The sequence below is a fragment of the Eurosta solidaginis genome, chromosome 2 (assembly GCF_040869045.1).
Source record: "Eurosta solidaginis isolate ZX-2024a chromosome 2, ASM4086904v1, whole genome shotgun sequence".
In the NCBI taxonomy this organism is placed as follows: Eukaryota; Metazoa; Arthropoda; class Insecta; order Diptera; family Tephritidae; genus Eurosta; species Eurosta solidaginis.
Genome location: NC_090320.1, coordinates 40,304,948 through 40,332,510, shown reverse-complemented (window position 1 = coordinate 40,332,510; position 27,563 = coordinate 40,304,948). Strand labels below are relative to the sequence as shown.

Below are 27,563 nucleotides of genomic sequence, written 5' to 3'. Positions count from 1 at the left end.
CTACCTTACGTAGCTAGAGCGCTGCTTTACTGCCATTCACACCGATGATCTCCGGCGACGACCTTTAAAGTTGCCAAAATGTTATGGAAGTCTAAACTTCAGTCTAGTTTCGAGCTTTTGAAAAAATACAATATTTGACTATGTGAGCTAGCTAGCTCAAGGTCTTAAAAATTGTAGTAAACACACAAGTTGTTTTTAATTTTTCTTCCGATATATTTCGGCTATTCAACGGTAGTCGTCTTCAGGGAAATTATATTTTTACACGTTCGTATACCGTCACGTATACTATACTGAACTCCACGTGACGGTATACGGACGTGTAAAAATATAATTTCCCTGAAGACGACTACCGTTGAGTAGCCGAAATATATCGGCAGGAAAATTAAAAACAAATTGTCTTTTTTACAATATTTAAGACCTTGAGCCAGATAGCTTACATTATTTAAAATAATACAGGTCGCGAAAATCAATTACATTAACAATATTTGACTTTACCAGACAATAACTAAGGTGCTCCCGCTAGGCATGAGAACCAGAAGGCCTTTTCCCAAAATGAACGAGTCCTCTTTTGCTAGAGCTGACAGCTGGTTTGCATGACACTAATTATCTATTAACCATATCTAAGGGATACAAAAAAAGATTTTCGTTATTTAAAATACACTTACCTGCAACAACAAATGCTGATCATTTTTCGTGAGCGTCTGAAAAGGCATCAAACACTTAACCCAACGCACAGCCATGAAGAGTAGGCGAGCTGTTGTCTCCTGAAGCATTTCCCATGATAGCAAACGCGAATCGACACCAACAAGCTGTTGAGGCAACGCCGGAAAAAGTATAGAATTATGCATTTGATATTGTATGATCTCCTGACACTTATCCGGACTTAGCAAGAGTTCGAGAAAACCATTTTGACGTGCAGCATAAAGCGCAGCAGCCTGATCAGCGGCAGCAGCAGCTGAAGATGAACTTGCCGACGCTATAGTACTATTTTGGGCATTTGAAAGCGGTGGCGAGTGACTGGAGAGTGGAGTCGAACGTGATGGTGTGCCACTGCTTGGAGCCAAACTGCTGCCACCACTACTTGGCTTACAATTTTGATTGTTAATGCTATTGTCATTGTTGTTGTCCAACACATCGCTGTTTGAGTTGTTGCTATTACCATTAATTATGATAATCGGTGATGCCCGTTCACCAGTAACATTCGTGTCAGTGAGCGAAGGTGCTGGTGATACGCTTGTCGATAATGGAGGTGTAGCTGAAGGCGTCTCTGTCTCGACATTGACACGTGGACTTTCGCTGCCCAACGAACTGCGACCACCAATGCTAGAAATCGATTGTATCGAGGGTGTAGGCGAAGGTGAAGCGTATTTGTGTGCAGCTAGTGTTGACTTGGCGTAGAATTCTAAACTGGTAGTGCTTGCAGCGCCACCACTTGCGGTACCCGAAGAGCGGCCACTATTTGTGAGATCATAAGTGGGCACCGCATTACCACCACTGCTGGCCGAGCTAGCAAATGACAACGCAGTATGCTTGTGTCTTGGCGCTGGCAGTGCGGAGTACGGGTGTGTGCCAACTCCAGCAGCAGCATTCACTGCAGCGCCCATAATTGAGGCCGCTGAAGTTGCTGATGCTGTAGCTGAGATGCTGGGCAATTTACTGGTAGCTTCTGCAATAAGATTGTGATGCATATGCGGCAGCAGATGTGGGGGGAATGGTAATGGTGGATGTGGAGGCACAGCAACGCCGCCATTTTGTAAAGCATTATGTTGCGCCAGCGCATGGCCGGGATGATGGAAGGCGGTTGGATGTGCTGGTGGTTGGAAACCTTGCACGGGGTGGGTTGAAATGTGTGATGTATAATTGAAGGAAGCTGACACGTTGGTGACCAGCGATACGGGCAGGTGATGGCCGTGTAAATGATGGGGATGATGCGCTGACAAGCCGTTGTGATGATGATGGTGATGATGATGATGTGGATGGTGGGGATGATGATGATGCATTTGCGGGTGCAACTTAGGTTTGCGTGGACCGCGCTCATGTTGAACGGCTGTAAGGAAAGTGAGAGGGAGAAATAGATGTTTAGTAATAATTAGCAAACAAAAAACATTCAGGTTGGTCGATAAAAACTAAAATATGTGACTCTTACTGACTTTCTTAACTCTTCATGCATTACATACGTATGTATATCCGTAATCATATAGAAATACTCATTGTGATTTAAGTACGTAGCAATTTCGTCGGTCTTTCTGCTCGTCCATCCCCTAGTTTTCCCTTTTTCGCCCACCCGCTACTGTGTACGGCCCTACAATAGTTCTAAATATCCCGTTCCATAGTCAGTCGTTCCATACATCCATCATGACCTTAGTTTAGACCCTTCATCCTTATGCAGTACACTTGGCGTACGTTCTAGGTCAATCCCACAACTTGCCTTGCAATACTTCGGTCCGAAAAAAGATGCTGCCATAAACCGATTTCCGTCTAAAATAAAGGACACAGCAAAACCAACACGTACACTTTTTCGATATCGAAACCTTCGAAGAACGTATCATGAAACGACGCTATTGTGCGAAAACAAGTTTTCGAGAAAAATGCGTTTAAATTGTTTCTTTAGCTTGACTCTGTGTAGCGGCCGGCCGTTGTGAACGAATTTTGTAATTAAAATTTAATTAACTTCCCGATAAGCTACAAGCTTGAAACTTGGAATATAATTTAGAACCCCATGACAATGCAAAAATAAGGAAAAAAAAACTCCAATAGGTGGCGCATGGATCGAAATATTTCAAAAAATCGTATATGTGGTCCGATTTGGTTTTAAGTGCGATTTGTGAATAAACTAAGAAAGAAAGAAAACTGCGGTTTGTTCCATTGAAAAGAGCGTTAAATTTCCAATAAGAATCACTCAAAAAGTGAAGTACGGTATTTTCGCACAATATGGTCGTTTCATGATTCCAGGTCACATATTTATGATATCCAAATATTAAATGATTAGGAATTTGGCAAATCTTTGAGCCAAGAATTTCTTATTCCTAAATCATAGCGAGATTTTTTCGAATTACCAAAGAAAGTGTGCTTTTGATAAAAGGTGATAACTTTGATTTTAAAAATTGAAATTTCAAATTAAAAAAACAGAGGATTTAACTTACAAAGTTAAAATCAACGATATTAAAAAAACTGATTGCTGCTATAGAAATTTTTGAAGGAAGGAAAATTGAGAATCTTACCAAAGCAAAGATGATTGAGTTTTTCGAAAATCTTCACACCATTTTCGACCGCGACTTTTTTAAAGAGCCTTATATGTAGAATTTGACACCGAAATTAAACTTATGATGAAAAATATGATATATTCTCAATTTCGAAAAGAGGTCGCCGTACTACCCCTTTGGAGAAAATGCAAATCTTAACATGATATGCTGTAATAGGGCGTTATATTTAGCAGAATAAGTTTAAATCGACACCAAAACCTATTTAAGTTTTTCGAACTCGAAAATTAGAAAAACATCGAAAATGTTATTTTTCAATAAGTGGCATAAAAAAGTGAATCAAGTTTCGACTGCAATTCGAAGTTGTTTTTTTTTTTGAAATTCGAAAATGGAGCGAGAGACCAACTTTGTGAACTGAAATTTTTCGAAACCTTTCAAATGATATCGTCTTCAGTAAATTTCAATATCGTCGTGAGAACACTGGATATTAAAATTAATCTTGCTTTAAAAGCGTCATCATTAACAATATCGAAAATTTCGAAAATTTCGAAAACCATGTATTGTATATTTCCAACTTGATAAGAAGGTGAAAATGGAGCGATATTGTTTCGAAACCTCCTAAACAGAAAATTAAAAAAAAAAATGCATATATAAGGGGCATACTCATTTATTTTGAACTCCGAAAGCCCATAATTATGTTTCGAAGGCAGACTTCGAATAACGGTGAAATAAATTATCTGCTTATAACTCAAATTCTTCAAACAATTGTGTTTTTTTGTTCAATACCAAGAAAAAAAGTTATTTTGCATATGGTGCATAGGAACTTCTGGTTCGGTTGTGACCCATTTTAGGAAAAAATCTGTAAATGTTTCGAAGTTCAAAATATATCTATAAAAAGGACTACAACTGAAATAGAAGTTCCTTTACAATATACGGCAAAATCAATTTTTTGAGGATATTAAAAAACAACACTATTTTTTGAAGAGGTGGTATCTTCGTTCTTCGAAGTAAGCTTATAAAATATATTTTTTGGCTTTTTAAGTTCGAAAATGATCTTTTCGTTATTTTAGTTTAAATTAACATAATATGAAAACAAAAAAGTAGGCGTGTTTCTCTTTTTTATTGAGTTAATTTCTTTCTTCGCAGGTTCATATAGCAGCTGTTATATGGTTCAAAGGTCATATCTCAAAATAAATTGTAAGATTTTAATTTTGAATTTTGTTTTACCTGTTCTGTGTACAAACTTGCGATAAAAAATTTATACAATTCTAATAAGAAACAGAGAATTCATAAATATATTATGAGAGGAAAATCTTCGAACTTCGACAAGTCATAACTAAGTTTTGGAGCTTAACTTCGTGAGAAATTCATTTTTTGTTTACAGTTTGGTTTGCGCCAATATAAAGCAAAATGCTTTACATTTCGTAAATGCGATTATAGCCCCGCCTATTTTTTCGATATCGAAAATTTCGAAAAAACCTGTAGTTTTTCGATGTCGAAAGCTTAGAACCCTTGTTAAATACAATATTTTAAAATACATATGATAAAATATGGTAGCTGCAGAACTAATATAGGAAATTTTTTTGAAAATTTAAACAAATTTCGAAAGGAAACACTCCTATCTTCCACTAACAACCGCGCACACCTCTTGATGAAGCACTACATTTTTTGCTTAAACTAACAACTGGGGATATACATAAGTAATGTGCAATCTTCGACATTTTTTTTAAACATTTTCAAATCGTTTGCACACTTCACATGACACACTTCATCTGAGTTTCTTGTGAAACTCTTGCATTTGCTTGATCTCTTTAAAATTTCTTTTCCATTCCCCAAACATACAATTTTTTGCTTCTCATCTCATCTCGTATTCGAAATTAACTTTATTTATTTAACTACTTAAAAGCAGATTATCGCAATTATACACTTGAATTGATTTTGTGCGAGTTATTTTGCGGCATTTGCATTTCGATTCGCTTGGAGGCTTTTCCTAGCCTCTACTCAGCTTGATTGACTTGATATGTTTCTGTGGGTATGTTTAGCATCTCAAAGTGTAAAGTATGTGTGCGGAAGTGTATACACGCTAAATCAGCAAAAAGGCAACAAATCCCAACCAATGTACGCACCCAAATACTAAGCACACTCAAATACGTAAAAGGAAAGAAATCAAAAGTTGGTAAAAAGTTGCTTTGAACTCAAACAAACTCGTCTGTTGTGTGAGGCTGTAAGTGAGCAAGATTGCTGCTTGTGGGGTGTAGTGGCTTCTGTTTGTGTTACATTTGATTTTTGATTAGATAAAGCGAGAAATTTGAATATCTATTAGACGCATGTACCCTGTCTTCTTCCTTTTACAGAGATTTTCAAACGTCTAGTCAGTTAAAAAAAGCAATTGCTTCCATTGAGCTTACAAACCGGGGTACGTACAACCGAGGCTTATCCAAACCAAAGTACACTCTGTCTGATAGTGAGCATAACATATATACGTATGTCAAAACTGTCTCGGATACCTTATGTTCATTTTTACTCAACAACTGCCAAGAGCGATAACCCACAAAAAGTCGGTCTAATGATCTGCGACGCCAACGGCAGGCACCCGGTGTGGGAAACAGTGATATAATTGACCAAGTTGTGCCTCGGTCCGCTTTTATTGATAATAAAAAATGGCATGAGTAACAAGTACTCGTGAATATCAATGCATAAACACACCGATGTACGTGCAGAAAACTAATGCTTTTGAGTTAACTATCATCCAGGAGTTAAACTTTCACGGCACCAGATGCAAATTTTTCAGAAACAAATAATTTCGTGCCTTTTAGAAAGAGCTTCGTCGGCTTCTGATTAGTTATTATCGTCGAGTTACCAGATGCTCATTGGCATACGGTTATCATATTTGGGTGCCAGGGCATAAAGTTATCACCAACTTACCTAACTTATCGTCTGTGAAATATTAAGCGACACAATTCATCCTTTTTTGGGGGTAGCAAACAAAATGCTTCAAGTCGAATATATCTCGTTACCACGACACGACTTTTGCATTGCGCAACTTTGCTTCAAAGACATTCCCCTTGCTTTACTTGTTTTGAGTTTTTCCGAAGACATTATAAAATCAAGAAGCAGAAAACAACACCAACTAAACTTCTGAGCTCGAAATCATCACCAAACTTTCTCTTTTACCAAACAGCAACGCTGAACTCATCAAAAAGTTGCTCCACTTTCTAGCAGTGAAAAGAGGAGCAACAAATTTATTTCTACCCAACCAACAAAGTCTTCACTAAGTTTTCCCAACCAAACCGCATAAGATGCTGTGCAGCAGAAAAAAGGCAGAGGAGACCCTTTGCACTTAATTGAAAACAAGTAAGGAAGGTTAGGCTCGGGTGTAACCCAACATTACATACTCAGTTGAGAGAGCTATGGTGACAACATAAGGGAAAATAACCATGTAGCAAAATGAACCGAGGGAAACCCTGGAATGTGTTTGTATGACATGTCTATCAAATGAAAGGCACTAAAGAGTATTTTATGAGGGAGTGGGCCATAGTTCTATAGGTGGACGCCATTTAGGGATATCGCCATAAAGGTGGATCAGGGTTGACTGTAGGTGGGGTGACCCTAGAATTTGTTTGTACAATATGGGTATCAAAAGAAAGGTGTTAATGAGTATTTTAAAGGGAGTGATCCTTAGTTCCATAGGTGGACGCCGTTTCGAGATATCGCCATAAAGGTGGACCAGGGGTGACCCTAGAATTTGTGTGTATGATATGGGTATAAGATTAAAGGTATTAATGAGGGTTTTTAAAGGGTGTGGTGGTAGTTGTATAGGTGGTCGCTTTTTCGAGATATCGCCATAAAGGTGGACCAGGGGTGACTCTAGAATATGTTTGTACAATATGGGTATCAAATGAAAGGTGTTAATGAGTATTTTAAAAGGCCGTGGGGCTTAGTTCTATAGGTGGACGCCTTTTCGAGATATCACCATAAAGGTGGACCAGGGGTGACTCTAGAATGTGTTTGTACGATATTGGTATCAAATTAAAGGTATTAATGAGAGTTTTAAAAGGGAGTGGTGGTAGTTGTATATGTGAAAGCGTTTTCCAGATATCGACCAAAATGTGGGCCAGGGTGACCCAGAACATCATCTGTTGGATACCGCTAATTTATTTATATATGTAATACCTGCCAAGATTTCAAGGGTTTTTTATTTCGCACTGCAGCACTTTTTCATTTTCTTCTACTTAATATGATAGTGGTTTTTCTAAAGTTATATTTTGCGTCAATAAACCAATCCAATTACCATGTTTCATCCCTTTTTTGTATTTGGTATAGAATTATGACATTTTTTTCATTTTTCGTAATTTTCGATATCGAAAAAGTGGGCGTGGTCATTGTCGGATTTCGTTCATTTTTCATACCAAGATAAAGTGAGTTCAAGTACGTGAACTAAGTTCAGTAAAGATATGTAAATTTTTGCTCAAGTTATCGTGTTAAGGGCCATGCGGAAGGACAGACGGACGACTGTGTATAAAAACTGGGCGCGGCTTCAACCGATTTCGCCCATTTTCACAGGAAACAGTTAACGTCATAAAATCTATGCCCCTACCAAATTTCAAAAGGATTGGTAAATTTTTGTTCGACTTATGGCATTAAAAGTATCCTAGACAAATTTAATGAAAAAGGGCGGAGCCACGCCCATTTTGAAATTTTCTTTTATTTTTGTATTTTGTTGCACCATATCATTACTGACTGGAGTTGAATGTTGACATAATTTACTTATATACTGTAAAGATATTTAATTTTTTGTTAAAATTTTACTTTAAAAAAATTTCTTTTTTAAAAGTGGGCGTGGTCCGTCTCAGATTTTGCTAATTTTTATTAAGCGTACATATAGTAATAGGAGTAACGTTCCTGCCAAATTTCATCATGATATCTTCAACGACTGCTAAATTACAGCTTGCAAAAATTTTAAATTACCTTCTTTTAAAAGTGGGCGGTGCCACGCCCATTGTCCAAAATTTTACTAATTTTCTATTCTGCGTCATAAGTTCAACCCACCCACCAAGTTTCATCGCTATATCTGTCTTTGGTAATGAATTATCGCACTTTTTCGGTTTTTCGATATTTTCGATATCGAAAAAGTGGACGTGGTTATAGTCCGATATCGTTTATTTTAAATAGCGATCTGAGATGAGTGCTTAGGAACCTACATACCAAATTTCATCAAGATACCTCAAAATTTACTCAAGTTATCGGACGGACGGACATGGCTCAATCAAATTTTTTTTCGATCCTGATGATTTTGATATATTGAAGTCTATATCTATATCGATTCGTTTATACCTGTACAACCAACCGTTATCCAATCAAACTTAATATACTCTGTGAGCTCTGCTCAACTGAGTATAAAACAAGTAAGGAAGGCTAAGTTCGGATGTAACCGAACATTACATACTCAGTTGAGAGCTATGGAGACAAAATAAGGGAAAATCACCATGTAGGAAAATGAACCTAGGGTAATCCTGGAATGTGGTTGTATGACATGTGTATCATATGGAAGGTATTAAAGAGTATTTTAAGAGAGTAGGCCATAGTTCTATGGATGGACGCCATTTAGGGATATCGCCATAAAGGTGGACCAGGGCTGACTCTAGAATTTGTTTGTACGATATAGGTATCAAATGAAAGGTGGTAATGAGTATTTTAAAAGGGAGTGATCCTTAGTTCTATAGGTGGACGCCTTTTCGAGATATCGCCATAAAGGTGGGCCAGGGGTGACTCTAGAATGTGCCTTAGTTCTATAGGTGAACGCCTTTTCGAGATATCGCCATAAAGGTGGACCAGGGGTGACTTTAGAATATGTTTGTACGATTTGGGAATCAAATGAAATGTGTTAATGAGTATTTTAAAAGCGAGTGGGCCTTCGGTGTATAGGTGGACGCCTTTTCGAGATATCGCCATAAAGGTGGACCAAGGGTGACTCTAGAATGTTTGTACGATATGGGTATGAAATTAAAGGTATTATTGAGGGTTTTAAAGGGGAGTGGCCCTCAGTTATATATGTGAAGGCGTTTTCGCGATATCGACCAAAATGTGGACCAGGGGGATCCAGAAAATCATCTGTCGGGTACTGCTAATTTATTTATATATGCAATACCACGAACAGTATTCCTGCCAAGATTCCAAGGGCTGTTGATTTCGCCCTGCAAAACTTTTTCATTTTTTTCTGCTTAATATGATAGGTGTCACACCCATTTTACAAAGTTTTTTCTAAAGTTATATTTTGCGTCCATAAACCAATCAAATTACCATGTTTCATCCCCTTTTTCGTATTTGGTATAGAATTATGGAATTTTTTAATTTTTCGTAATTTTCGATATCGAAAAAGTGGGCGTGGTTATAGTCGGATTTCGGCCATTTTTTATACCAAGATAAAGTGACTTCAGATAAGTACGTGAACTAAGTTTAGTAAATATATATGGGTTATAGTGTTAACGGCCGAGCGGAAGGACAGACGGTGGACTGTGTACAAAAACTGGGTGTGGCTTCAACCAATTTCGCCCATATTCACAGAGAACAGTTACCGTCATAGAATCTATGCCTCTACCAAATTTAAGAAGGATTGGTAAATTTTTGTTCGACTTATGGCATTAAAAGTATTCTAGACAAACTAAATGAAAATGGGCGGAGCAACGCCCATTTTCAAATTTTCTTTTATTTTTGTATTTTGTTGCACCATATCATTACTGGAGTTGACTGTTGACATAATTTACTTATATACAGTAAAGATATTAAATTTTTTGTTAAAATTTGACTTTAAAATTTTTTTTTTTTAAAAGTGGGCGTGTTCTTCATCCGATTTTGCTAGTTTTTATTTAGCACATATATAGTAATAGTAGTAACGTTTCTGCCAAATTTCATCATGATATCTTCAACGACTGCCAAATTACAGCTTGCAAGACTTTTAAAAGTGGGCGGTGCCACGCCCATTGTCCAAAATCTTACTAATTTTCTATTCTCGGTCATAAGTTTAACCCACCTACCAAGTTTCATCGTTTTATCCGTATTTGGCAATGAATTATCGGTTTTTCGAAATTTTCGATATCGAAAAAGTGGGAGTGGTTATGGTCCGATATCGTTCATTTTAAATAGCGATCTGAGATGAGTGCCCAGGTACCTACATACCAAATTTCATCAGCATACCTCAAAATTTACTCAAGTGTTCGTGTTAACGGACAGACGGACGGACGGACATGGCTCAATCAAATTTTTTTTCGATACTGATGATTTTGATATATGGAAGTCTATATATATCTCGATTCCTTTATACCTGTACAACCAACCGTTATCCAATCAAAGTTAATATACTCTGTGAGCTCTGCTTATCTGAGTATAAAAAGACTCAACTGCCTCACGTTCTTATTTACGCTTACGCTTGAAAGGGTTAAAAAGTTGCTGTGGAGCACGCAAAAAAAAACTTTGTATGACGATCCAATCTACTTATATTGGCACTTTGGTGAGACTTTACATCTTGTATTTTAACTTTTCATTCTGTCTTCTTCTTTTTGAACATTTGTTAATTCCTTTTTTAAATTATTATCTTTTTCTTTCTTTTTACATTTTGTTTGCCTTCTCGAGTTGTTTGTCACCAAATTGCCTGAAGTCTTTGCATTCAACGTATCACGCGGCTCACCACATAGCTTTCCTCACCCTCTTTGCCTTGTCTTGTTGCATGTGCTCATAAGTTGCGTGAAAATTTTATGAGCTCGCCACTTAAGCGTAATTGAAAAATTTGATATACCAAAAGGCTTTGAGGCTTTTCAAAAAGTTATTCAAACTTGTTTTTCACTCGTCTTTTCTTCTGTTTTGAGATAATGTATGTGGGAGCGGTCTGTTTGAGTGGGGATGGAGTCAGGTCGAGTCAGTTTTTATGAACTAGTTTTCCATTCTCAATTATGATTTCGAATTCTCATTCGATTTTTTTCAATAAGAATTGACTATTCTTAAATCGTTAAAAGTGATGCTTTCTCATTTATATTTAACTATTCTCATTATCATGTAACGCTTTCGCATTTTCAGTTCACTATTCTTATTTACAATTTTCAAATTTCAACTGACTACTTTCTATTTATAACTGACTATTCTCAATTACATATGCTGCTTTTGCATTTTTATTTGATACTTTCTCATTTACAATTGACTATTCCTAAATCGAAATAAGGTTTTCACATTAACATTTGACTATTCTCATTTGTTTATCATAGTTCAATTTACTGTTCTTATTTACGACTGAGTATTCTCATTTACAAATGATGTTTTCGCATTAATATTTACATATTTCTTATTTACAATTTATTCTTATATCAAAGTGGACATTTAGCGTTTACAGTTGACTATTCAATAACATATGACGCTTTCTAGTTTTCATTTGGTGCTTTCTCATTTGCAATTGACTATTCTGAAATCAAAGTGACGCTTTCTCATTTACAATTGAGTAATCTCATTAGCATATGACGCTTTCGCATTTACAACTGAAAATGATGTAGAGCTTAGCACAAGCAGTGCTTAAGAGGCTGAATCTTTCCTTCTATCATGATTCACAATTATTATTTCCTACGTATTCAGAAAACGGTTGAAGAATGTCCTGTATCAAGGTCTGATATACGGAATTCTACAAACAAATTTTAAGTTTTTGCGTTCCTTAACATTGAGACGCAATTTTCCGAAAAGGAGAGACATCTTCATACCTCAAACATAGATCGTCTAGCGTCTAATTCTATTCTATTAGGTACCAGAACTTATGTCGTCGGTCATCTTGGCACATGCTCTAGAAGTTTTCCAAGACTCAAAAAAAATTGCTACTTCAAGATGCGTGTCGTGCTAATGTAGCCGGATACTTAGGCAGTTCGTTGCTCTAGGCTTTCTAAAGACTTTGCTCTTCTCCAACCTCTTAAGGTGAATACCCATAAGCATATATGTATGTGCATGTTCTAAGATATATGACATATCCAGGGCCCTCCAGTCATACCTTGATATATCATGCTTAGAGCACATTGTTGGAGGAGTGCAAGATATTAATGGAAGCCGAAAGTGACGGTATAGGATAGCGATAAAAATCTGGTGAACATTATCTACCTACAGATATAATAATGCAAGGCTGCGGGAACTCATCTTCTATAGTCAGGCCCAGCAGGAGATAATAAATAAGGTGTCCTAAGCTCGAACGGTACCATATACAGGAAATATGAGCCCTCGTAGACGACTGGAAGAAAAAGAAAATAGGTCCATGATTGCTGATAGGATCAGTCCATGTATCCGACTGACAGAAAAAGAAAGAAAAGGTCCTCCGTGGCTTTTGAAAATATGAACGTTTTATGGAGCTAAGCTGTAGTGTGAAATGCGTAAAATGAACTCAGTTTACTGGGTATTATTACTAGCCAGACAAAAGTCATGCAGATGCTTCATCTCTTCAACAATAAAATAAATTATTGATCTAGTTCGCAGTGAGGGTAACAGCTGAGACACGGCGGATATACTAAAGAATCGCCAATGACCAAATAGACGCCGAAAACTCCAAGATTTCATGACAGCGATCAAAACTGATTCTGTTTAAATTTGAGGAAGGGTAGGTAGGGAGAGGGTTGGTGTTCTAATATGATACGCCTGAGGTTTTATTAATGATCTATAGCTATGACTGATGGGGAAGTAGTAAAAATAGTTAATATATAGTAGACAGCAATGCTCATGTCGAGTCTGCCCGGGAAATCTACGCTCATGGTTCTAAACTAACTGTAGCAGCAGAAAGGATGATGTCTCGTCTAATATTTGTGTGAAAGCCAGGCTACGATAAATGCACTTGGTGTCCTTTCGTTCAATTTCAAACATGTGCTCTAGAGCGATGATCTCCACTGAAAAAGGCTCAGCTCCTTCTCCATAGCTACATATATCCATCCCCACAACTCTCTCCATTTGCCTCCTCCTTCTTCTCTTACTCTTCCTATCACTCCCATTAATGTTTCCCTTGGTCTATGCGTCCCGCTAATAGGCGATACTCACATAAATGCCGATGGAAGATGCGTTAGAACTTTTTTTGAGAAACATTTTCTCCTCTTACTGCTGCCTTAAGATCTCAGGCAACAATTCTTTTTAAAAATTTTCTCCTCTCATATCCTAATTTCTATTGCACAAAATATGGTAAGCGCCCTCCTCTTACCGCATCAATAAGACAAAGCCACAGCGAAAATTCCCTAAAGTAGCCACAAAAGCCGTGGTTAAGCCACAAAACATGGCGGATACAAGGCAAATAACATGGAAGCTCACATTCCCCTCTACGCGTCTCTTCCTTCCAAAACTCAAACAACGTTTATGTTGCTTAACTAAAATTGTATTCTAGAGCTAAGAAGAAGAAGAAGAACATGTCAAGATGATAGCTTACAAAAACACACACAACATCTATGCTGTGCTAAGTTCAAAGGCTTAAGCGCCTAATGTTATGCACACCAAAGTGTAATAACAAATTTTTGGCAATTATTTACATTTCGTATAAGTAGCTCTAAGAAGCAGCTGAGAAGTAAATTAGAGAGGCACACATACACATACACATACATTAAGGCCAGTGAGACAAGACAAGTTGTAAATGTTGGCAGGACAACAAAAGGTGTGTAAACAAGCAAAAACTTAATGTTGGTTAAGTAAAAGGACATTATGGCATTTTGACATTGATGAAAATACAAAAACAAAAATTAACAACAAAAACTAAGAAATTGTAAAATGTCACCGCACAGCAAACGTCTTGTTTTCAACCAGTCATCTAAGGACAATATGATTTTCTCTGCTCCAAATACTTTTGTGTTACGTAAGTATTTACTACAAGAAAATGCTTTTGACAAGAAAATTTTTTCATGCTAATTTGCTAAGTTTTAGCAAATTTACGCTTTGTTGCATTTTTGGGCAAAGTCTTTTAGTTATTTAGACAATCAGTCATTTTCCCATATTTACTTTGGCAATTTTATTTACTTTTTTGTTTGTGTTGACTCTTTCCGGAAATAGTAGACGAAGAAATAGGAAATTTCCATGAGAAAAAACAAAGTCAAGGTTTAAACTTTATACAATCATTTGGTTTATGAGTCGTCTTAGAACTTGAAGTTGATGTTTTTGTTGTTGTAGCGATAAGGACACTCCCCGAAGGATTCGGTGAGTGTTATCGATGTTGATGGTCCTTTGTCGGATGCAGGACCTGTACGTTCCGGTAACAAGTACCATAAAGGTATTAGCCCTACCATCTTGGTGACGATTTAGTATGAGTACATGAAACCTTCTAGGCCATAACACCCTCCCACCACCTAGATCCATGAGGAAATTGTGGTTGCCACAGTCCCGACTGCCAAAGAAGCAGGATTCATCATGGGTAGTTGAGGTTGAAAAGTGGGCTGGAGAAGCTTTAAATTGCGCTGGCAATCCTTTGAAAGGGTTGCGCTAGACAACCAACCCCTTGGATGAATTTGATATTTTAGTCGCCTCATACGACAGGCATACCTGCAGTTCGCAAAATCATTCGCATACACTGACTCAATTACAACTTTCGTCTCAACATATCAACTAATTGCCACAATATGAATCAATGAGTCCATGATTTGTGCTACTATCTCCTGCAAGATGTCGCCTGAAACTGCAAGCGAGGACGGTTACATAATAAGCAGTATACGGCAGTTTATGGCTACAGCTCACAGTATATACACGTACAAATCACGGATTGAGTTACTCACATTGTCGAAGGTAATTCTGTCTTTAATTGAAAATTATGGTAAGGGTGATCACGAACGAGACGTGGAGGCCCTCAAAGGCGATTTCTTAGAAATATTTACTTCGACTGTGATTTTTCAGCGCCAAAATCACAGACACATGAATATTTGGTAACTCTAGTTACGACTGAAAAATCAAAGAATGTTTGACAACTCTAATTGCGAGTAAACTAATATAGTCGGCAAATATCAAAACAAGGGATCAAAACCATGAACTCAAGAAAAAATTTACCTTTGGCAAGTATCTGGCGGCCGCCGTGGTGAGGTGGTAGCGTGCTCCGCCTCCCACACCGAAGGTATTCGGTTCAAGTTCCGGGCAAAGCAGCATCAATAATTTAGAAACAAGTTTTTTAAATTAGGAAAACAGTTTTTCTAAGCTGGGTCGCCTCTCGGCAGTTCTTTGGCAAATACTTCGATTCTATTTATGTCATGAAACATTTCTCAGTGAAATTTTATCTGCCGGTTGGAGTCGACAAAAAACATGTCGGTCCCGTTCCGCCTGCAAATTTTTGCCAGGAAGAAGTATCTGGGTATGTGGCTTGTGTGGCTGAACCGCTTGCCTGGGTACGTGATCTAAGCCCCAGTCAACATCACTACTTAGCCTTGTCAAATTGGTTTCATCTACACAAAAATGATTATATTGGGTAAAAAGATAGTGACCGCTCAACCTGAGTTTTTGCTTTAAAGGAGAAGTTTTTGTAGGGCTGTTACTTTTGCTCGCGTTTAACAGTTTAAAGAGTTTTTCGTCCAAAAAAATGTATCAGAGGCTTTTTTGTTTGGACACATGATTGGTAAAACAACAGATATTTTCTCTATTTCTGATTAATTACTACATATCTAAACTTCGTTCTCCAATAAAAGGTGTGACCATAGTATGCACGAGAAACACAGTCTGTCAACATCCTTTTGAACACTCTTGGATGTAATCGTAATTGGTATGCGTGATGATGCGTTTTTTTATCGTAACAGCAACTCCTTTTTGACATTGCTCTTTTTTTAGGATGCAGATATCTCGAATCATTCGGCACTTGATCCTCCAAAGAGACTGCGAACCTTTCTATTAATGAACCCTTTCGGGTTATGTTTGACATGTCTGTTTGTACCCCTACGGGTAGAATCAGACATGTCCTTTTTGTATCGCTACGGGTACTGTCGAACAGTTCCTCTGAGTTCATCTATGGGCACTGTCGAATAAGCCTTTTCTCTTCGCATATGGGTACTGACGGACTAGTCCTTTTCTACCCGTACGAGAACTCTCACTGGTTGATCCTTTTTTTAGGTCTAACAATTTTTTTTCTTCGTATTGGATTGTAGAGAAGAAAAAATAAAACAAATATTACGATAAGGACAAATAGGTTTCTAGTATTTTAGGTTCCTTAAAAATGAAATGGTATATTAAGTTTGTCACAAATCTCAAAATAGTAAGTCCTTAAAGGAAAAGAGATAGGCCCACCAATAAGTATACCGAAATGATCAGGATGAAGAGCCGAGTTGATTTAGCCATGTCCGTCGGTCGGTCTGTCTGTTTGTATGGAAACTAGTGCCTAAATTTTTGAGATATCTTGATACAATTTTGTTAGCGGGTATATTTAGTTATCCGATTATACATTTGTCGGACTCGGCCTGATCAGACCACTATAACATATATCGCCAATACAAGCGATTTTTCAGAAAAGAAGACTTTTGTCATATCTTCCTCAATTTATCAGATAGAAGCTTCAAACTTCACCATATGCTTCCGTATATTTTTGTCTGGAAAATGGTTGAGATCGGTCGTATATATAGCATTTATCCCCCACAACCGATTGTTCAGATAAGATGCTTTAATAGCTAGAAGCTTCAAATTTCACCAAATGTATATGTATATAGCATATATTGTTATCTGAAAAAATTATAGAGATCGGTGATATATATATTATATACCCCATATACACTGTAATTTCTGCCCCCTTTTTAACGGCTAGAAGCTTCAAATTTCATCAAATATTTACGTCTTCGGCATATATTGTTTAAAAAGATTCATGGTTAAAGCTATTTCATGCAGACACCAAAATCCGTGAAACTCCTCGCACAAAGTACCTACCTATAAAAATCGCTTATGTAGGTATGTACATCTGTTCACTATATATTTCATATCTTATACAGCCGATTATTTGGATATTACGTATGGGATAAAATTATTGTTCAGCCCCATCCATGAAAGGTATGAAGTTTTCAGCACAGCCGAGACAGTCCCTTCCGTACTTGTTTTTATACTCAGTTGAGAAGGGCTCACAGAGTATATTAACTTTGATTGGATAACGGTTGGTTGTACAGGTATAAAGGAATCGAGATAGATATAGACTTCCATATATCAAAATCATCAGTATCGAAAAAAAATTTGATTGAGCCATGTCCGTCCGTGCGTCCGTCCGTTAACACGATAACTTGAGTAAATTTGGAGGTATCTTGATGAAATTTGGTATGTAGGTTCCTGGGCACTTATCTCAGATCGCTATTTAAAATGAACGAAATCGGCCACGCCCACTTTTTCGATATCGAAAATTTCGAAAAACACAAAAAGTGCGATAATTCATTACCAAAGACAGATAAAGCGATGAAATTTGGTAGGTGAGTTGAACTTATAACGCAGAATAGAAAATTAGTAAAATTTTGGACAACGGGCGTGGCACCGTCCACTTATGAAAGAAGGTAATTTAAAAGTTTTGCAAGCTGTAATTTGGCAGTCGTTGAAGATATCATGATGAAATTTGGCAGGAACGTTACTCCTATTACTATATATATGCTTAATAAAAATTAGCAATATCGGAGAACGACCACGCCCACTTTTAAAAAAAATTTTTTAAGTCAAATTTTAACAAAAAATTTAATATCTTTACAGTATATAAGTAAATTATGTCAACAATCAACTCCAGTAATGATGCAACAAAATACAAAAATAAAATAAAATTTCAAAATGGGCGCGGCTCCGCCCTTTTTTATTTAATTTGTCTAGAATACTTTTAATGCCATAAGTCGAACAAAAATGTACCTATCCTTGTGAAATTTGGTAGGGGCTTAGATTCTAGGACGATAATTATTTTCTATGAAAAGGGCGAAATCGGTTGAAGCCACGCCCAGTTTTTATACACAGTTGACCGTCTGTCCTTCCGCTCGGCCATTAACACTTTTTATTGGTATAAAAAATGGCCGAAATCCGACTATGACCACGCCCGCTTTTTCGATATCGAAAATTACGAAAAAGGAAAAAAAAAATGCCATAATTCTATACCAAATACGAAAAACGTGGCAATTGGATTGGTTTATTGACGCAAAATTTAACTTTGGCAAAAAAACTTTGTAAAACGGGTGTGAAACCTACCATATTAAGTAGAAGAAAATGAAAAAGTTCTGCAGGGCGAAATCAAAAGCCCTTGGAATCTTGGCAGGATTACTGTCGGTGGTATTACATATATAAATAAATTAGCGGTACGTGACAGATGATGTTCTGGGTCACCCTGGTCCACATTTTGGTCGATATTTCGAAAACGCCTTCACATATACAACTAAGGGCCACTCCCTTTTAAAACCCTCATTAATACCTTTAATTTGATACCCATATCGTACAAACACATTATAGAGTCACCCCTGGTCCACATTTATGGCGATATCTCGAAAACGCGTCCACCTATAGAACCAAGGCCCACTCCGTTTTAAAATACTCATTATCACCTTTCGTTTGATACCCATATTGTACAAACGCATTCTAGAGTCAACCCTGGTGAACCTTTATAACAATATCTCGAAAAGGTGTCCACCTATAGAACTAAGGCACACTCCCTTTTAAATTACTCATTAACACCTTTCGTTTGATACCCATATCGTAGAACCAAATTCTAGAGTCACCCCTGGTCCACCTTTATGGCGATATCTCGAAAAGGCGTCCACCAATAGAACTAAGGCCCACTCACTTTTAACATACTCATTAACACCTTTCATTTGATACCCATATCGTAGAAACAAATTCTAGAGTCACCCCTGGTCCACCTTTATGGCGATATCTCGAAAAGGCGTCCACCAATAGAACTAAGGCCCACTCACTTTTAAAATACTCATTAACACTTTTCATTTGATACCCATATCGTAGAAACAAATTCTAGAGTCACCCCTGGTCCACCTTTATGGCGATATCTCGAAAAGGCGTCCACCTATAGAACTAAGGCCCACTCCCTTTTAAAATACTCATTAACTCCTTTCATTTGATACCCATATCGTACAAACAAATTCTAGAGTCACCCCTGGTCCACCTTTATGGCGATATCTCGAAAACGCGTCCACCTATAGAACCAAGGCCCACTCCGTTTTAAAATACTCATTATCACCTTTCGTTTGATACCCATATTGTACAAACGCATTCTAGAGTCAGCCCTCGTCTACCTTTATGGCGATATCCTTAAATGGCGTCCACCTATTGAACTATGGCCCACTCTTAAAATACTCCATTTGATCAGGGATGCACCTTAACGTTAAGCTAATCGTTTATCAAAAAATTTCCACCGGTTCCGTTGAAACACTTCGAAATATTATCGATAAAGAAATTATCAAGATAAATTGTATCTCGTTTTTAACCGAAACGAAAAGCTTTCGTTAACGTTAAAAACGTTAACAAAAACGTGATATTTTGTGTTTGAATTGTGCTGGCAATGCTATAGCCATGGCGAAGCCGTAAGGTGGTAACAGCGAGCGGACATACACACACAAACTCGATGTAATTTGTTTGTGTAATTCGTTGGTGGTAATGTCAAAAATACTCTGAGAAATGTTCGTACTGTCAAAATTCATGAGAAAAGTTGCAATCAGCTTGGCTAATGCTTTCACCTTTAATGACTCCGCCACCAATCAGCTTTGCCAGCATAGTTTGAAATTAATAATCAACATAAACGATTTCATTTCTTTTTGATATGGCAGAAAACGAAACAAAATCATTTCGATAATTTGACGTTCTTAACGTTAATAAACGAAACGAAATGACTTTGTTTCGTTTAATAACGTTAATTATCGTAACGAAATGATATCGGTTCGTAGGTTAAGCATGCCTGCATTTGATACACATGTCATACAAACACATTCCAGGGTTACCCTAGTTTCATTTCCTACATGGTGATTTTCCCTTATTTTGTCTCCATAGCTTTCAACTGAGTATGTAGTGTTCGGTTACACCCGAACTTAGCCTTCCTTACTTGTTTTGTTCTTTTTTTATACCCAGCTGTACTTGTACACAGGGTATTGTAACTTTGATTGGATAACGGTTGGTTGTACAGGTATAAAGGAATCGAGATAGATATAGACTTCCATATATCAGAATCATCAGTGTCGAAAAAAAAATTTGATTAAGCCATGTCCGTCCGTCCGTCCGTCTGTAAGTTAACACGATATCTCGAGTAAATATTCAGATATATGCACCAAATTTGGTACACAAGCTTATCTGGACCCAGAATAGATTGGTATTGAAAATGAGCGATATCGGTAGATAACCACGCCCACTTTTTATATATATAACATTTTGGAAAACACAAAAAACCGGATTATTTAGTAAATAATACATATAGAAAGTTGAAATTTTTTAAATGGGCGCGGCACCGTCCACTTGTGATAAAATAAATTTTACAAATATTATTAATCAGAAATCGTTAAACCTATCGTAACAAAATTCGGCAGAGAGGTTGCCATTTTTAGTGGACATTTTCGGGTCGGACAGGGTAGGTATACGTACATGAAAATTTTACAATCAATTGAAAATTTTTTTAGTAGCTCATGAAAAAAAAAACCTTAAAAATCAAAATCAAAAAAAGTAAAAAAAAAAAAAATGAAATTTCGCAGGCTCGAAAATTATTTTTTTGGGTATGAGTAGTGGAACTTTTTTTCCTGAGCCCAAATCCTATCGAAAAATCGATAGTGCGATATCCGTTAATAAATCGACCCAGTCTAATGTACATACTTACATATTTTCAGGTGATTCTTAGTGTTCTAAATCCCTTCACCATTCCTACCAGATTAAGAATGAAATTGTTCCTCACAAATGTTTAACACTTCTTATGCTCAATATTTAGCACAATAACATTATAAAAAATTGCATCAGTGTCACCAAACGCCGTCAGCTCCTTCACTTACATACATATGTGTCTATTGAATATGAGAATATGATAAATGGCGCAGTCCCATCCAAAAAGTTATGCGTCGAGTGAAAAATAAATAGGTGTTGGCTTTGCTGGAATTTGGTGAGAGTTAACATCAACGGTTTTCTTCAGCAAGAAACAAAAGTAAAGAATCAAAAAAAAAAAAAAAACATACAACAACAGCGTGATCAACGCAAAAACCGATTAATGTCACAAAGGTGAGAATAATGTCAAGTGTTTGCTATTGATGTGCATTATTTGTATAAATTTTACTCATACAAACACACATTTACTTCGGCATATTCGTTATACTGCTCAGCATCACCCAAGTAACCCTTTATGTTGCTTTTGACGATTAAATACACGTTTGTAAATATATCGAATACAAGCACTTCCACTCCAAATGATATAATGCTCAACTCAACATAACAACAACACGCATCGTTGCAAACTCACACGCATGCACTGTCACATGTGTATATTTTGCTTTATAATGTGAGTCCTTCACTTGTGCACGTATGCGATTAGTATTGGATTAAAATGTCATCCCTCATATTTTGCCAACTCATATATGGTACTCGAGTGTGTGTTTGTACACAAATACAAATGTAAATAGAATTGCTGTGCTCTATTAACAATGACACATGCATATACACTTAATTAGCAACGACAAATAAAAGTCACCAGGACAACAGTTAGTTAGACATTGTCACCACCCACAACAGTGACTCGTATGGAAATTCATACAAAAGGATATTTACGGAATATAGATCATATAGGTAAATATATATGCAATAGTGATATAGTTACATAATATAGAATTTCTTTGCTATGGACCTGTAGGAGTTGTATTGGTTTCATAAAGTAGCACGCAATATTCTCGAGGTGTTTACTCGTGCGCCAATAACATATGTCGGTTTTGTCATATTTTGAGGTAGCATTTCGTCAATCCAAGGACAAGTAGAGTTCTTATATACCCACTAAGCAAAACGCATTCTATGCTGTTTAAAGTAATACATTCTTATATGATATACCTGAGGTGCTGGAAAGGCGCCTGAATTCTATACTTAGATAGTGTGGAAGTGAAAGAGAGGGATGTTCTGGCTGTTCGGTATGCAACCGATGGCATAGTTGAGGATGGTTCATATAGAAGCAGCGCCAGTTAGGCCATGTCTGAGTACTGTACACCAGCATGTATATGTTAGAGTTTATATATATTACAAGTTTTTATCGGCGAGCTATAACTAGTTCGCAATTTTTTATCGAAGTTGTGTACATTTCCTTATCGGTCTGTTATCGAAGACTAATCGATATACTATCGAAAAGTGTTTGATTGTTCATCGAAAAGTTAAAGATATGTTATAAAAAGTTATCGATTTGTAGTGGGAAAGTTATCGAATTGTTATGAGAAAGTTTTAGATTTGTGTGGTGGTAGCGTGCTCCGCCTACTACACCGAAGATCCCGGGTTTACGCCCCGAGCAAAGCAACATCAAAATTTTAGAAACAAGTTTTTTCAATTAGAAGAAAGTTTTTCCAAGCGGGCCCCTCGGCAGTCAATTGGCAAACACTACGAGTGTATTTCTGCCATGAAAAGCTTCTCAGTGAAAACTCATCTGCCTTGCAGACGCCATTCGGAGTCAGTCCTGCCAATTTATAGTATAAATTTAAAAGAAGCAAGACATAAATTGGAAGAAAAGCTCGACTTAAAATCTCTTCGGAGGTTATCGCGCCTTACACTCATTCATTCATTCATTATCTATTTGTAATCTAAAAGCTATCCGCTATTTTCAAAAGATTATCGATTTATTATCGCAACGATTACTTATCGAAAGCTTATAGATTTTTTATCAAAAAACTATCGATTTGTTATCGAAAAGTTGTCAATGTTTTTTGAAAAGTTATCGATTTGCCACCGAAAAGTTGGCAATTTGTTATCAAAAAGTAACTGATTTTCTGTCGGAGTGTCGAGATTGTTATCAAAAAGTATTCGATTTGCTATCGGAGTGTAACAAATATTTTATCTGTGTGTTTTTAGCAAAACGTTATTGATTTTTTATCGGCTATTTTCACAAGACGATCGATTTGTTATAGAAACGATTACCTATCGATAGGTTTTAGAGTATTTATCGAAAAGTTATCAATTTCTTATCCAAATGTTATCGATGTGTTAGTGAAAAGTTATCGATTTGGTATCGAAGTGTTACCATATCTATGTGTTACCGTTTGATAACCGAAAAATGATCGATTATTTACCGAAAAGCTATCGAAAAGATACAAATTTTTTTCAAAAAGTAAATGACTTTTTATGAAAAAGTTATCGATTTACTATTGGAAAACCATCAATTATCTATCGATGAAAAAGTCATTTATGGTATCGGTTGTTAGCAAAATGAGGGGGTGGAAGCTCTTCTCAAAAAGCCCGAAACTATTTGTTTCTGGTAAAGTTATCTCCATTGTGGTTTAACTTAAACCCCTGGGCGAGCACAAGTTAATTTAAAAACATTAGTTTTAATTCTCCCTAAACTACAAATAAGCTAAACTTTTAAAGCTCGTCTCCCATCATCATTAAACCCGAGCGCCCGCAGAAAATCATGGAAGCCTTTAGTAGGTCAAAAAGATCAATGTTGTCTTCTTCTCGGAAAGTGATCGTTTGGGATGATGTGTTTTGCAAGAAATAGGATACTACAATGCGCTGGTACATGTGGTTTTTGATTCTACAATGACCTGTAAGTGGCACTGAGTCTAAATGTACTCAGTGTAACTAACATCGGCCCTTGAGGTATTCGATAGAAAAAGTTCTATAGATATCTAAGTGCAGTGCATGTAATAAAAACTCAAATCCTTTGCTGGTAGATCCATACCCCTAGTTGGAAGAAAAAAAAGGAAAAAAGCTACAATGAGTTTGAATGAGTGGGGGAAAACTTGATCTGTGTTTGCGTATCAATTTTGGATTCTGCATTATTCTCGGGTTGATTTCAGAACTATTTCGGAATAATTTTCGGATTGTTTTCAGAACCATCTGCTATTTTCTCTTCAACCATTCAAAGTCAGATTGCGGACCAAGCAATACAGGACCTTCAAATAACATTACATTTTTAATTCAATGAAATTTTATGTTTTATTTAAAGGCTTATACGTCATAGCCATGTATGTACTTTTGGAGAAAAATAATCGGAACTCAAACCAAAATAGCCTGGAAATTAAAACTTACTTCTTTTGAAATTTATTGAAAATTTCCTATTGGGTTTAGCATAGACTCACATCGATAGACATTTCTTTAGAGCAAAAGCTAGTTTCCTTTTATGCGTTGCGTTAATTGAAAAAGTTATGGATAGTTACGTACGTATGTATGTACTCGTATGTACGTGAATGCATCGAATTTAATAAACTAACACGCATATGCATAAGCATAAAGCCAACAAATGTGAATATTCTCACGCTTTTAACCTTTTTGCCTTTTAAGTTAGTCAATAAAAGCGGCTTAATTTATGTTCTTAAGAAGGCAAATTTTGTTAAGTTCTTGAAATTCAATTTTCATTAGAAATAAGAGCTTTGCAAACAAAAGGAATTTAGTTGAGAAAAAAATGAGTAAAATAAAAATAGAAATTTGTACGTAGACATACTCTGCAACTTAACATCTGTGAAAGAGTGTTTGCTATCAAATTATTTTTCGAAGCACGTACAGGGCCGAAAGTCCGGTTTCTCATGCATGCATCCCAATGGCGATAGGGAAAGATCGAGCTTCGTTCTCAAACTAAACAGTTCTGAAGTAAGGGTGATTTCGATGGCCCAGAAGAGAAGTGATTTTGTAGTCTCTAGGCCCCAATAACTATGTTTCAATAGGAATTGGGCATGAATGCTCGACCGATAGCGTATGGCGGTATCCAGCGTACGCTGACACTTTTTGAGGTTAATGGAAATAAGCGTAGATCTTACAAATTTATACTGCTTGAATTTTGATTGCTTTGGGTCTGTTTCCAAGAGGAACAATAATCGACAAATAATCCTGCAAAACTATTCTGGAATGCTCCGGAGATATCCATAAAATGATCTGGAGATTGTTCAGAAATAAGCGCGATTAGCTCGCGAAACACTATCGAAATGATGACACTATCGACTTGATAGTAATCCCTAAATGAATCCAAAAAAAATCCGAAATCTTTTCGAGATCATTCCAAGAGCATGCTTAGAATAATTCTGAAGTGGTCCGGACATTATTCGGAAGTAGTCACGCAATAGTATTCCTAAAAATACCGAAATACTTCCGCGATGATTTCTATAACTACACCAAAACAAGCCGAATAAAAATAAATAAATACAAGGCGCGATTACCTCCGAAGATATCTAAAGCCGAGCTTCTCCTCAAATTTGCGTCGTGCTGCTTCTAATCTTTCCTACAAATTGGCGGGACGCAACTTACATGTTTTGTTCGCCTTTTTAGACAGACATACCTGCCGCGGTTATATTCCAAGCCCCTTTAACTCGCTGGGATTCCGTTCGTTTACTTGTTTGATATGCCGGTTCCAACGCAATTCAAAACATCAATTTCATCTGAATTTTAAGGCATACTGTTATTATTTTCTTTTATTCTACCGCAACCGATTTGGTTGTTGTTGGGAGCCAGCCGGAGTCAAAGTTATTGAATGTCGTACGATTGTCTCAACGTTCGTTTGATTGTGTAGCATACCGGCATCAACGCGAATCAAAATTCGAATTTCATCTGAACTTCAAAGTATGCTGCGACTATTTTCTGTATTATTCTCCCGAAACCAATTTGGTCAGCCCAATTCTAAATATTCCATCTGAATTTTGTTCACGCGGATTTTTTATTCCCTCGGAAAAATTCCTCCAATTCTTTTCTCCTAGGGAGAACAATAATTGGGGAATAGGAATTTCGAATTTTCGAAGTCAGCTGTTTTGTCAATTGAAATTTCGTTGCGCATTTTGTATTTTGTTTAAAAAATTGAAAAGTTTAATTATTGTTACGAATTGTTTTGAAATTAAGAAACAAAATATAAACAATGCACAGAATTGCATTTCATGTGGTATTCACTGAAATGAGTAATTAATTGGTGCCACAGCAACATCAACAGAGGAGCATAAGAAGAAGAAGACTGCGGGTTAACACAAATCCGTCGGAGTTGCCTGCCTCCATTCAGCAAAGTAATTTTCTGGCGGCCAAGTCAAGTTGAATTCGTCTTTCGTCATATGCCAAAATCTATTTAAGCTTCTTACCAAGAGCTCTTCCGTTGTTTATGATATACTTTTCGACCTAGAATAAAGGATATTGTGGTAGAATGTACATATTTCAGCACAAATTTGTACAAATAAGTGTTCGTTCTTAAAAAACCAATTGACTTTAACTATTTGATGAATTCCCTTTAATTTAAAAAGTGAAAATACTCCTAAGAAATGGCAGATAAATTTCCCTCTCACTCACATTCATAATACCTACTTTTCTCCCATAACCGGTTTCCGCTTTTTTGAACATTGTTCAGAATAAGAGGAAATGGCGAAGCGAAAAGACTCACAAGGAATTTTTATTTAGAATACGAGGAATGGGAGAAGGGAAAAACTCGCATGGAATTTTTGTTTACAATTGGGCTGGGTAATTGTAGAGAGCCAGAAGGAGCCAAAGTGAAGTTGTTGAGAGCCGTACGGAGCCAATGGAGCCATTGTGGGCGCACCCTTGCCAAGGTTGTTCAGAATTAGGCCTTTCAACAATATTAGGCTATTTTTTGTCTAAAGCTTCAACATTTTTTTGCCCGCTAAGAAAAAAAAATGTGAATTGGAAAACCAAAACAAATTAGGCGAGTTCTTTAATTTGTTTTTGCTTTTGAAGCTTAACAAGCCAACCTAATAAAACCGCACTGCGTTTTTTTAGCGCACGGGAATTACCGGTGTTTTTTACCCTAACCGAAATAAGCATGCGTTGCGACAATGTAAAGCATGTGTGCAAACGTCAAATCTAAATGTCACGCAGAACAAAAATTGGAAATCGGGTTAGGTTTTCACGCAGCAAATTCAGTTTCGGTTGCTCTCATACAAGTTGTATGTTCATGAAACATTTTTGACAGAAAATGACTTGCGTGCATTTATATTAGGATGGCTTGTAAGGCTGACGACAGAGTGGAAGCCAGGAGCGCGCAGTGGTCTGAATCGCGATTTTTTTTGGCATAAACTAGAAAAATGTAGCCAGAGCTTTGAAACTTCGTACATTTGCTAATAACCTCACAGATAATTTTTGGAAAAAAGTTTTGTCAAATGGGACGACGTCTTCACATAGCTGCCATATAACCTCAAAATCAAATTTTTACAAAAACTTCTAATATATATATATACATTTATTTAGTGTATACATATCTATATTAGGTTTAATTATATTTACATAAGTTAAGAATTTAGTTAAATTAAG

The 27,563-nt window shown here is 36.7% G+C and overlaps 2 protein-coding genes across 4 annotated transcripts in view; one reads left to right on the top strand and one right to left on the bottom strand.

Moving 5' to 3' along the window:
• LOC137239604 (keratin-associated protein 5-1-like) overlaps positions 1–27,563 on the top strand; it is a 172,325-nt gene that overhangs the window by 36,472 nt on the left and 108,290 nt on the right. For all 3 annotated transcript variants that reach the window (XM_067765101.1, XM_067765100.1, XM_067765099.1), the window contains exon 2: positions 21,082–21,365. The gene's annotated coding sequence lies outside the window, so the exon portion shown is untranslated. The remainder of the gene's footprint in view (positions 1–21,081; positions 21,366–27,563) is intronic.
• The window catches only part of dsf (dissatisfaction), a 70,253-nt gene that overhangs the window by 1,718 nt on the left and 40,972 nt on the right, over positions 1–27,563 (bottom strand). The window contains exon 5 of the mRNA XM_067769098.1: positions 666–2,047. Within this exon, the coding sequence (XP_067625199.1) occupies positions 666–2,047 (1,382 nt within the window). The remainder of the gene's footprint in view (positions 1–665; positions 2,048–27,563) is intronic.